This window comes from Ursus americanus, chromosome 27, assembly GCF_024610735.1.
Source record: "Ursus americanus isolate L20-20 chromosome 27, mUrsAme1.1.p, whole genome shotgun sequence".
Lineage (NCBI taxonomy): Eukaryota > Metazoa > Chordata > Mammalia > Carnivora > Ursidae > Ursus > Ursus americanus.
The window spans coordinates 25,131,500-25,145,090 of NC_142153.1; the positions used below are offsets into that span (position 1 = coordinate 25,131,500).

General features: G+C 39.6%; 1 protein-coding gene across 1 annotated transcript in view; it reads right to left on the reverse strand.

Annotated features, from left to right (window-relative positions):
• The window catches only part of AGPAT5 (1-acylglycerol-3-phosphate O-acyltransferase 5), a 59,249-nt gene that overhangs the window by 20,669 nt on the left and 24,989 nt on the right, over positions 1-13,591 (reverse strand). The window contains exon 5 of the mRNA XM_045810848.2: positions 4,743-4,833. Coding sequence (XP_045666804.1) covers positions 4,743-4,833 — 91 coding nt within the window. The remainder of the gene's footprint in view (positions 1-4,742; positions 4,834-13,591) is intronic.

The window sequence follows — 13,591 nt, forward strand, 5'->3', positions numbered from 1 at the left end:
TTAAGAAATATTAGTATTACATACAATTACACATAGAAAGATAATATAAGACCCTCTTATGGACTGAAGTGTGTCTCCCCCATCCCCCCCCCCAAATTCATTTTGAAGCCCTAACCCCTATGTTACTGTATTTGGAGATGGGGCCTTCAGGAGGTAATGAAGGTTATGTGAGGTCGTAAGCATGGGGCCCTAATCTAATAGGACTGGTATCCTTATAAAAAAAGAAAGAGACACCAGAGACCTCTCTCTCTGTGAGTACACAGAGAAAAGGCCATGTGAGGACACAGCAAGAAGGTGGCCCTCTGTGAGTCAGGAAGCGCGGTCTCACCAGAAACAAACCCTGCTGGCACCTTGATCTTGGACATCCAGGCTTCAGAACCGTGAGAAAATAATGTGTCTTGTTTAAGGCCCCAGAGCAGTGTCCTGTTATGATGGCCCAAGGTGATTAACACAGGCCCTAAAACCTGCACTGAAATTACAACTCCGAGCAAATATCACTCAGTAAATACACCTATTTGCATATAAATGTTTGTTTTACCCAACTGAAAAATGTATGGCAATATATTTTTTTAAAAGATTTATTTGTTTATTTGAGAGAGCGAGTGAGCAAGTGGAGAGAGGGGTGGAGGGAGAGAATCTCCAGCAGACTCTGCATGGAGTGTGGAGCCAGACAAGGGGCTCGATCCCAGGACCCATGAGATCATGACTTGAGCCAAAATCAAGAGTCGGACACTCAACCGACTGAGCCAAAACTATGCCAATATTTAAATAGAAACACACACACAAAGGTGAATTTTACAAAAGAAATCAGAAGTCCTTGAATAAATACTAAAACACAGAATAACTCTACATTACTCTTCACATAAACACAAAAATCTGGGACCACGCTCATTCTATAATGCAAATGTATTACACCTCAACAACTAATTGGGTGACAAGACGTAATAAAATGTCCAGGTCTAATTTTGTCTTGCGTGACATGTTTAAAATTAAGGAATTAGTCCATCACATATTATAAAGCATTGAAAGAGGCAAACTTGTTGAAAAACAGCATCCTGAAGTTTCTGGAAGTGGGATCACTACTGTGAAGCAGTCTGTACCTCAGTCAGTCAGACACTCTTGCAGAGTCTTGCTCAGAACCTCCCTACTATAAGCCAAAAATGATGAGACGTCACTTCCAAAATTAGGTTAAGACAGCGACAACTGTCCCCTACGCTGTCACTGTTACAGTACCTCTCCCATGTTGTCTCCCTGCCCTCTCTGCCCCGTGGATCGAGGGGAGCAGGCTGTCGTGTCCCGAGGAGCTCTATGGAGAGGCCCAAGTGGCAAGAAACAGACTCTCCAGCCAACAGCCAGTGAGGACGTGAGGCCTGCCAACAGCCGTGGGAGGGAGCTTCTTACAGATCCTCCCTGGGAGCCCTGAAATGACTGCAGCCTGTGACCGTCCCTGAGCAAGCGGCCCCCCGCTGAACCACAGCAGGACTCCTGGCCCACATCAGCTGGGACATAGGAACTGTCTGTTGTTTTAAGCCACTAGGGTTTGGGATACTTTGTTACACATCCATAGATGATGAGTACAATCCTGATTCTCCTACTAAATCATAAACTCCTAGAAAACACTGGAGTTAGTTCTTCCACCTTAGTGGAACACTTTACATATGAGAAATTTGATAAAGATGTGTTAATATTTAAAGGTAGAATATTCTACTATTTTAAGCATAAAATCAGCCGACTCTGAGGACCTAAAGCACTCTAGTAAACTTCCCCCAAGGCCAGCCCTCTGTTCAGCCCATAAAAACACGTCTCAAGATGTAATTCATTACTTAGTGATAATAAAATGCCTCAGATTTTATAATACACATGAAAAGTAGCAAAAAAAAAAAAAATCCCATTTATTTCCCTTTCACCTTATCTAAGCTAAAACTGTAATTCCTAAACAGAATTAAAGTGGCTCTAAGAGATGACACACAGGAGTAGTTGAAAATTTATATAGTTTAAGGTCTACACTCAAGTTTACTGAGAATCCCCCCACACATGAAAAATCCCACAACTGACTCATCTATAGGCTATTTTAAACTTCAGAGTAAAATACACATTTTTTAAAGTCATAGCTCAGCTATCAAGAATCTTTAGAGAAGGAGTAATTTTGGAGAGACATAATTTTCTGGAACCCTAAAGATATACCCCACAAAAATCCCAAATTTTGTTTAATAATTTTAGATCACTGTTTTCTTTCTAAAATACATAAAATTAGAAAACAGCTCAACAAACAAAATCAGCGATCTTTACAACAGAACTTTTCTGAGACTAATATATAAATGTGAACTGTACCTCCCCAACGGAAGGACATAAAATGCAAAATTCTCTAAATACTTTTGGATATAAAACCATTTTTTAAAAAAGCCATTTCATGGTTTCTGTTTTAGAATATGCTTTTATTTTTTTTTAATTTTCAACTTTTTGTTTTCCCTTGAGATAGTTCATATTTTTTAAGTTTTTATCTTAAGGGGTACCTGGGTGGCTCAGTTGGTTAAGCGTCTGCCTTCAGCTCAGGTCATAATCTGGGGGTCCTAGGATCGAGTCCTACATCAGGCTCCCTGCTCAGCAGGAAGCCTGCTTCTCACTCTGCCCCTCCCCTCTGCTCATGCTCTCCCTCTCTCTCAAATAAATAAACTCTTTAAAAATTTTTTTAAATTTCAGTTGGTTAACATACAGTGTTAGTTCCAGGTGTACAATACAGTGACTCAACACTTCCGTACAACACCTGGTGCTCATCACAATGCTCTTCTGAATCCCCATCACCTGTTTCCCCCCATCCCCCACCCTTCTCCCCTCTGGTCACCACCAGTGTGTTCTCTACAGTTAATAGTCTGTTTCTCGGTTTGCCTCTCTTTTTGCTTTGCTCATTTGTTTTGTTTCTTAAATTCCATATATGAGTGAGATCATACAGTATTTGTCTTTCTCTGACTTATTTCGCTTAGTATTATACCCTCTAGATCCAGCCACATCTTGCAAATGGCAAAATTTCATTCGTTCTATGGCTGAGTAATATTCCATTGTATATATAGACAACATCTATCCATTCATCAGTTGATGGACACTTGGGCTCTTTCCATAATTTGGCTATTGTTGATAATGCTGCTATAAACACTAGGCTGCATGTATCCCTCTGAATTAGTGCCTCTGTATTCTTTGGGTAAATACCTAGTAGTGCAACTGCTGGATTGTGGGGTAGCTCTATTTTTAACTTTTTGAGGAAGCTCCCCACTGTTTTCCAGAGTGGCTGCACCAGTCTGCATTCCCACCAATAGTGCATGAGGGTTCCCCTTTCTCCGCATCCTAGCCAACACCTGTTGTTTCTTGTGTTGTGAATTTCAGCCACTCTGGCAGGTGTGAGGTGGTAGCTCACTGCGGTTTTGATTTGTATCTCCCTGATGATCAGTGATGTGGAGGATCACTGGCCCGTGGGCCAATCAAGTGCAGCTCTCCCCTGGGCAGCTACACCTACAGGTCTAGAGTCAAACAGATACGGGTGGAAAAGAGCTTTCTGTGAGTGTTCAGCAATCAAATAAATGGTGGCTAAAGCTACGGATCTGGATGAAGGCCACAAGGAAATACATGAAAATGAAATGGAAAGAGTAAAGTCAGACAACAGAAACAACATATGAAACAGGGGAGAATGAAGCAGAAAAGGAGGCTAGAACGGAGACTGACCAGGAATCACCAGAGAGGAAGGGGGAAATGGAGACAAGCCCTAACAGAAGTCTAGGGAAAGAATCCCAATAAGGGAAGTATCAAGAATTTTGTATCAGATTCCAATAAACTAATTAAAATTAACAAAATTATAAATTCATTTCCCCTGATGCACTACCACATGTGGGTAGGAGCTACCACGTTGGGCAGAGCAGAGACAGACACTACTGTGTTGTAACAAGTTCTCCTAGACAGCACTGCATAGACCCTGCAATGAGATCGACAACAAGGCATTCGCTCAGTAAGTGCCTGGGGATCAGTGTATGGAGGTCGCATACTAATTCACAGTCAGTCTCCAAGGGAAACTTTGAGAACACAGCACAGCCAGTGTTTTCTGTTTATATCCCAAATTGGTGAAACTGAATAGCTTATAGGTGTATTAGTTATCCAACTTTCTAAAACACGGACATTAAGAACATTCCTGTTACTGGGGACATTCATAACTTCCAAGTACTGTGAACCAACTTTGTGCCACATTCTCCGACAGGAACTTTACATTTTTCTAACGTAATTTGTACACAGAGGCAGGCACAGCTATAGATCTGAGGTACGTGTGTCATAAGAGACGGGGAGACAAGCTCAGTCCATGAGGCAACTTGCACCCACACAGCTGACAGACGTCAGAGTTTGGATTCCAGCCCAGGTCTGTCAGCCCACAGAACGGAGACTCTTTCCCTCACACACAACCCACATGGAGAAAAAGGCTCCACAATCCGGTACCCAGCCAGATTTTCATGAAATCCATGGTGCTGGGATATGTATTTTAGCAAGCACATGAATTTAATCTCTCAGATAGAATATACCAACATGCATAGGAATCAAGGAAGAAACTTCATATCCTAGGAGATAATACTACATTCATTGAAGAAATGAATACATTTATGCACTTCCACTGTTGTAAAACGTAAAGATCCTCTCCAGGAACAAAAACTGAAAAGGCATTTATTTTTAAAAATTATTTTTTCAAGTACAGTCAAATTTTTACTTACCTTCTTGAGCAGCAAATGTTTGACTAGCTGAAATGACTTTTGTTAGTTCTGGATTATACCTTGTTCCCTCTGGAAAAATCACAAGATACATCTGTGAAACAGAGAAATTTGGTTTGATTTGTGTGAGCTTTTTTTGTTGTTCTTGTGAACTTACCAGTGCCAACCCTATTAACGCTAAGAGAATATTTTCTAAGATGGGAAAAATGTGTATTCATTTTACACATGACCTTCATTTCAAGCAGAACCAAACTGCAAAAATGCAATTAAATCCTAACATGAATTATATTTGAAACGCTGTCATACATTCACTGGTAGGTCAATCATTAAGACTCTAACAACGTTTCTAATTACACACTAATATTCATTAATTAAAAATTTGCCCATGAAATTCTGACTCACATAAAGCCTCAGTTAAAGAGCTTTTCCCCAAGATTCTGAAAAATGACGTTTTTAAAAAGTGCAAATTTTAGACATCAGTGTCCCTAAGTATCAATAATAAAAGCATATCTCATTTGAAGCAATACCTAAATTTCCACAATATAAAATGTGGTAAGTATTCACATTTCAAAAGATTCCCACGGTATTATTTTACACGGCTCCCTTAATGCATTTTAAATAATTCAATTTACAAGCAGCTTCATAAACTGAAATAATGCACTTATAAATAAAGGAGAAAGCTGGATGTTTATTAAGTAATCCATTAGTCTAAGCTTTTATCTGCTTGGGAAAATAAAGACAGAAACCGTAAAACTATATAATGAGAAACTCCTAACTTTAGAAGTGAGTTATCCAAATGACACCAACAAGGTTACTTGATAGCCAAAATACACAACTAAGGCATTCATCTCAAATCTTCTCAAATACAAACAGAATACAGGAAACAAAGGGATAGGAGGATAGGAGGAAAGAAAATTACGTTCACTTTACCCAACTTCATCTGATCCCAGGTAATACTATCTATATATCTGGTACAGAAGCATCCCCTTTCTGAATGATCGATGATTATAAAACTCCTATGTAATAAACCTATGTGATAGTTCACATTTTTTCATTAGATAAACTTATGATTAATCTCTTCCAAACTTTCCCCTGAACAACTTGTATTAATGGCAGCTCTACAATTCTGCATTTTCAGCTTCTCTGAAAATATACATACTTTTCAAACACCCATATAAATTGTCTTTAGAACCCACTATTTTTGCCTAACTTAGAAATTAATGGATTTTTATGTATCCTAACATTTGATAAGAAAGATTAACCAGCGCTGCCATGAAAACATAGAAAAATGGGTAAAATTAAGAAAAAAATTTAAAATTAGTTCCCACACCCACAAATTCATTATCATGAGAACATATTTTAAATCAGCTTATGGGCAACTAGCTGGCTTACTTGGTAGAGCATACGACTCCCCATTGTGGGGTCACAGGTTCCAGCCCCACACTGGGTGTAGAGATTACTTAAAAAATAATAATAATTAAAAAAATAAAATCTTTAAATCAGTAAACTTTGTATTCGAAGCCATGAGAGCAATTACTGATGACGTTTAGCTTTTAGTTCAAGCATTCAAACATAAAATGATTCATGATTTGAATGGTTATTAATAATTCCTGTGGTGTTATTTTCCCATCTCTTAACATAGTTCATTAAAAAGAACACTGATGGTCGAACAAGAAAGCAAGAATGAACAATTCTTTCAGGGTCCATTCAACAAGTATTTCTTATACACCTTTCTTATGCACCAGGTACTATGTAGGCTAACGAAATAGGTCTTTGGAGACAAGTGAGAAAAAAGTACATTAAACAAATTCTACAAAAATAATTACACTTCTATGACTGTGAAGAAAAAGAATAAGATGTTATGAAGGAGAATAACAAGATGGTAACTGGAGTGGATGATGGGTCTAAGACCTAAGGAATGGTAAAAAAAAATGAGTGCTTTCGTTAACAGATGAGGAACGAGGCAAGGACACCCACTCTCACCAGTGCCAGTCCAGGCTGTATTAGAGGTTCTAGCCAGGGCACTTAGGCAAGACAAAGAAACAAAAGCATCCAGATTAAAAGTAAGAAGTAAAACTGTATTTATACACAAATGACATGACTATCCATGTAAGAAATCTAAGAAATATTACTATTTTTTAATGTTGCTAGATAAAAAGCCTAGCACAGTTACAGAACAAAAAGTCAATAATACTGAATGTTTGGATGTTAACAACAATCATAAAAAATAATGCCATCTACAACAGCATCAAAAAACATGAAATAAGAATTTATTTCAGCAAATGTGGATACCTTTGGCAAAAGGTGTGTAAACCTGCACAGTTAAAAACCACAAAACGCTGCTGAGAGACATTAAAGAAGACCCAAATAAAGACTGTATTTTTGGATCCAAAGATTCAGTATTGTTATGATAGCAATTCTTCCCAGATGGATCTTAGAATCGATGCAATCCAAATAAAAAACCCAGCAAGCTTTTATGCAGAAACTGACAAGCTGATTTTAGAATTTATATGGGAAATGCAAAGGACCTAAAACAGCCAAACTACTTTGAAAAAGAGCCAATATAGAAGATTTAACTACACCAGATTTCAAAACTTATCATAATGAAGCAAGAGTAATCAAGATAGTGTGGTACAGGCATGGGGATATCCCTATAGATCAGTGGAACAGAGTAAATGGTTCAGAAACAGACCCGTATGTATGCAATTTATTTATTTCAAACAATGGGGAAAAGAATAACCTTCTCAGTAAGTGGTGATGGATGTCCATGTTTAGATACACAAACCTTGACCTTACACCATATACAGAACTTAACTTGAAATGGGCCACAGACCTAAATGCAAACTAAAACTGTAAAACTTCCAAAAGAAAATGAAGGAAAAAATGTTAGTATCATTGAGTTTGGCAATGCCTTTTACAATAGGACAGAAAAAGCAGAAATTTTAGGAGAGATCAATAAATTGGACTCAGGCAAAATTTTTAAAACTTTTGTTCTTTGAGACTCTGTTATGATATGAAAAGGCAAGTCACTGGTGCACTGAAAGACTCGTACAGGAATAGTCTGAGGAGTTACATTCTCACAGCCCCAGCCTGGCCATTACTCCATGAAGCACATCATCTGCTACAGGAAACCATATATACAAAGACTGCAACTAGAGAAGGAGTCTAGAATGGTCTGAACACTTGGCTTCAAACCCCAGATTCCACGTACAGGCTCCGAGAGCCGGGATAAATTCCTTACCCTCCCTGTGCCCGAAGCTTCTTGTCTACAAAAGAAAGGATGGTGGTACCTCTACCTCATAGAGACACTGTCATGATAAAAGGTGATAACTTATGTAGTCTAATTAACACGGCGCCTGGCACAAAATAATACTGCAATTTGCTGTTGTTAAAATTAAAACAGATGCGCTTTTGAAATGTGAGAGGACGCATCGGGGGCAAAGAAGAGCGACAGGACCTGAGCACAGGCCATGTGCCTTCCCCAGAATCAGCTCAGCGTGCTGCACTCGCAAGAACAGCAGCCTCCAAAGGCTACGTGGCCAAAGCAGGTCTCCTCGTTCTCTCTAAGGCGGCTGAGCACGACCCAGAGCACAGATGTAGAGTCAAGATTGCAAGGTAAAACTTTTTCCTCCTTCAGCGGTTGGCACCTGATAACTTCCTCACCACTGCTTTCACACTGCCGACCAAAAGGGCAGCTCTTCTTTAGTTCCCACAGAGACGGAGAAGGTGGCCACAGAGGAGGGAAGGACTAAACATGGAGCATCAGGGCAAGAAAAGAATGACTCTGGGGCCGTGTGACATCTCTGGACCCACTTCTCAATTAAGGAAAATCCCTGTTCAAGGTCAGGGAAGACCCAAGGATGACAGGAAATAAATGGCGAACAGTCACAAACAAACCAAGTTATGCAGAAGAGTCTTGCTACTGTTCACAGAAATCTTTTATTCTGCTAAATATTCATTTGAAAGGAACCAGAGATTCTGTTTTCTTTCATGAGACTGACTTTGCATATAAGATCTCTACTCAAGATGTGAGGTACCATTTTAAGCACAGATACTTCCGCCTCTAGCGGAAATCGGCAAGCTATTCCATATTGAAATTCCATTCAAAAAGAAAAGAGCTATTTAAGAGTTTAAAATATATTCAGATTGTAACCAGTTATGGAACTGGTGACCTTCTGTTAAAAACAGACTTTTCTCCATGCTTTGGATAAGTTAATTTACTTTTAATTGAGTCTCCGTTTCATTCCCAAATGCAGACTCAGGATAACTGTGAGCATAAAAGGAAGTATGTGAAAATATCAAGCACTGTGTGGCAGCCTCTTTATATTGTTTCCTTCCTCTCTGGTTTTTAAAAATTCTGTCTAGTTCACTACAGAGTTTCAAAGCAGGCACATTTATATGGAAATGATACCTCAGAACTTAATAAACTTTGATTAGCTAGACATCTTTTAATCACTGCTTTCTCTTTAAATAAAAAGGATTTCATGTTGAGATGTACAGAATATAAACAAGATAGTTCATCTCTGCTTTCTTCCCCCCAAATTAATCCAGTCTAGCAAATCACAACTGTTAAAAAGGGTTTTTCTACAATCAGAAACATTCAACTCATTAAAACTTCCATTACATATTTACAGAGGGAAAATATGCAAAACGTGGTGGGATACAAAGTAACAATCTCCTTCCTCAAGAGCTTGTTATTTAAGTATGGAAGTGCTACACGTATCAAAAAACAATTACAAAGTCACACAAATGCATACATGAATGCGGCAGGCAGGGGGATTGAAGACTGCTAGCACTGGACTGCGGGACAATGAGATCAGCCTAGAATGTCCAGTGGGGTGGGGGGGCAGTGTCATCACAAGGGTTCTAACGATGAAAGAGGGAGCAGGAAGAGTCAGAACTGGAACGATGGCTGCAAAAACAAAACAAAACAAAACAAAACAAAACAAAACAAAACAAAACAAAACAAAACAAAACCAGACCAACCATTGCTGGCTTTGAAGACAGCAAGAAGCCATGACCCAGAGAATACAGGCAAGCTCTAGAATCTAAGAGGCAAGAAAATGGATTCTCCCGTAGAGTCTCCAGAAGGGACCTCAGCCCCAATGACACCACGATTTTAGTCCAGTGAGACCCATTTTGCACTGCTGATCTCCAGAATGGTTAAGATAATAAATGTATGTTGTTATTTTTCCTAGCTTAAATGTATACCATTTAAAGTATACAATGTGATATCTTCATACACACAGACACGGTGAAATGATTACCATAAAGTAATTAACCTACCCATCACCTTGCATAGTTATCGTATTTTTTGTGTGTGGTAAGAACACTTAAAATCTATTCTTTCCAACAAATTTCAAGTATACAATATGGTATTATTAACTACAGGCACCACGCTGTACCTTATGTCCTCAGAACTTATTTCTCTTATAACTGAAAGTTCGTACCCTTTGACCAACATATCCCCATTTCCCCCAACCCCTCGGGCCCTGGTAAACCACTGCTATACTCCCCAGTTCTATTAATTCAACTTTTTAAAATTCCACACGTAGGTGAGACCATGCAGCATTTGTGATTCTATGTCAGGTTTCTTTCAGTTAGTGTAATGCCCTCGAGGTCCATCCACACTGTCAAAAATGATAGAATCTCCTTTTTTAACACTGAAAAATACTCCGTTGTGTACACATACTACATTTTTTCTTATTCACTCATTTGTTGATGGACATTTAGGTTACTTCCATACCTGGCTATTGTGAATAATGCTGCAGTGAACATGAATGTAGCAAATAATTCTATTTCCTTCGAATATATACCCAGAAGTGGAATGGCTGGATATATTTCTATTTTTAATCTTTTGAGGAAACTCCATTCTGTTTTTTGTAATGGCTGTACCAATTTATATTCCTGCCAACAATGTCTAAGGGTTCTCTTTTCTCTAAATCCTCAACCGACCCTTAACTTTCGAAAACTACTTGAGAATGGTCATTGTAACAGGTGTGAGGTGTTAATCTGACTACAGCTGTGACTGGCATTTCCCTGATGATGACTGAGGTTCAGCACGTGTTCATACACCTGTCAGCCATTTATTTGTAGGTCGTCTTTGGAGAAATGTCTATTCAAGTCCTTTGCCCATTGCTTAAATCGTGTTTTTTTTGTTTGTTTGTTTGTTTTTTGCTGGTGGGCTGCATGTTAATCTTGAAAATGAGCATTGGATATGTCATTTGCAAATATTTTCTCCCTTTCTGCAGGTTGTTTCTTCATTTTGTTGATTATTTCCTTTGCTGTGCAGAAACATTCTAGTTTGGTGTAGTCCTACTTATTTATTTTTGCTTCTGCTGCCTGTGCGGTCAGTGAGTTTGTGGTAATCTGTTACAGCAGCAGTTGGGAACTACTACAAAAAGCATAACCTTCAAACATGTTATTTAATCCTAGCTACCAAATGAATTATTAACAGATTTAACATATAAAGAAAACAAGCTTAGAAAAGTTAAGTGACTTGTGCATAGTAACAAAGTGTAAATGGCAGACCTGAGACTTAAACCCAAATCTGATTTGGCCTCCAGTGACAACCACTCATGGTACCACCAGTCTGTAACCCAGCATTGTTGCACGGATATCAAAAAGCTAGACTTCTGCCCTCGAACAACAGAAAGTTCTCTGGTAGCCCAAAGTGAAAGACTAGGTTATCTGAACAAGCCTTCCTAATGAAAATTTACAAAGGTGGATATAACATCATTTTAAAAGTTATCAAAGAGCTGAAAAGATAAAAATCAAAGCCCGTGGACCTTCTATTAAGAGTGAAAAGAAGTTGGGACGCCTGGGTGGCTGAGTGAGTTAAGTGTCTGCCTTCGGCTCAGGTCATGATCCTGGGGTCCTGGGATCAAGTCCCGCATTGGGCTCCTTGCTCAGCGGGGAGCCTGCTTCTCCCTCTGCCTGCCATTCCCATTGCTTGTGCGCGCGCGCTCTCTCTCTCTCTCTCTCTCCCTCTCTCAAAATAGTGAAAAGAAGGAAAGGGAACACCAAAGGCTATACTCTTAGGGCAAAAGTAAACCAGAAGTCAATCAGTCTCACATGGATTTGCAACCTTGGTCCAGTGAACCTCAAGTTCAGAATTCGGTTTGGGTGGGCTCACACTGAAGAAGCCTTAAGGGGCTCAGCTAAGACAAATGCAAATATTCTCCGGAGGAAGGCACTTTCTACTCTTTGAGTTGATTTCTACCTATAATTTTCCAAATAGAATTGGAAGCAAATTAAGATAACCAAGCACATAAGGAAAGAAAGTACCATGAGCAAGAACTGGCAGAAAATGACAGGGCTTCATACTGAGATCACTAAATACGTATTTACTCAATACATCTTTTAAATGACGCCTTCAATATTTAAAGAAACAAAGTTTGGAGATTAAAACAAAAATAACAGATTTGATTATAACCATACAGTACAGCATACCATGAAAAATACAATAAACTTAAAACACAGGCATTAAATGGATTTGTGGTACAGTGGATTTCATCTTGAAACAACAATGAAAAAAGGACTTTAGTAGAAAAACTAGAGAAATCTGAATAATCTGTAGCTCAATTAATAGTATGACACCAACGTTTCTTTCTTAGTTTTGACAAATGTACCACGTTTGGGAAAGATGTTAATATTAAATGTTAACATTAAAATTGGGCAAAGAATAAATGGAAAACCGTGTACTAGCCATGCAACGTTTTTGTAAATCTAAAATCATCCCAAGGTTTACAACACATTAACAAAAAAACAGGAGGAGGCTTCCATTTAGGACAAAGACTATTACAAGAGTATCTCTCCCAACCCAAGAAAAACAACCGGATAACCTGCAAACTGAACACTTCAGAGTCGAGGCTGCAAGGCAACTCACCTGAACGTCTAAGGAAGCAAGGCGACACAGAGGAGAGCAGAGATGCACGCACTCATCTGCTTGGGGCAGGTGCCGATAGATGGCAACAGCAAGACTTCATCACAATTTTAACAAGTTGCAAAAGGCTGAGTGTGGGCTAGTTCGACAGAAGAACCCCTGGGGGCTACAGACACAGGATAATTTCCTACAACTCACAAGCTATACTCCAGACCACACTTCGTACAAACACACACACACACACACACACACACACACACACGCACACCCCAAATACACACAAAGAAAAAAAGGCTGGGCCAGGGCAAACTCATCCTGATGATGCTGATGATGATGCAGGCTTGGGGGAGAACAGAGCCCGTGCTGGGAAGGCGCAAAGCCCAGCAGAGATCCTTCCCCTCTAGCTTTCCTGTGGAACATTCTCAAACTCCCAAGTTGGGGAAAATCCAATGCAGCCGGGGGAAATGAACAGAAGGTTCAAACTCTTTGCAGACGATGGAGCAGGAACACATCCTGGGCACAGATTTAGAGCTGGGAGTGAGGCAGGGTGGAAAAGACTCCACCCCAAGACCCTCCGTGTAACTGTGACAACAAGCCACCACTCCCTCTCTGTCTCCTTCTCCCCCCTCCCCCACCCCTTCTCCCCACCGAACTAACAAGATGTCAATAACAAGTACCAAAGGACGCTGTTGGGGGAGGTGCAAAAAGGAGACTCTTAGTGCAACAAAATGAGTGTGGAACAGGCATTGTGACAAACTCTCTAGCAAAACATCTCCCACCCTAGATGCAAAGTAAAGAATGCTACAGTAATTGGAAGTCTGTGAGAAAAATTATTGCAACAGTAAAACCCAAATCTGGTACAACTCCTCACTAAAGTGACTCAAGCCCTCACTGAAGGCCTCACAAAAAGACAAGTGTAGCCATTCTCTGGTATCAAAACTACTTCAGTCTCGACTGTGCCACTCAA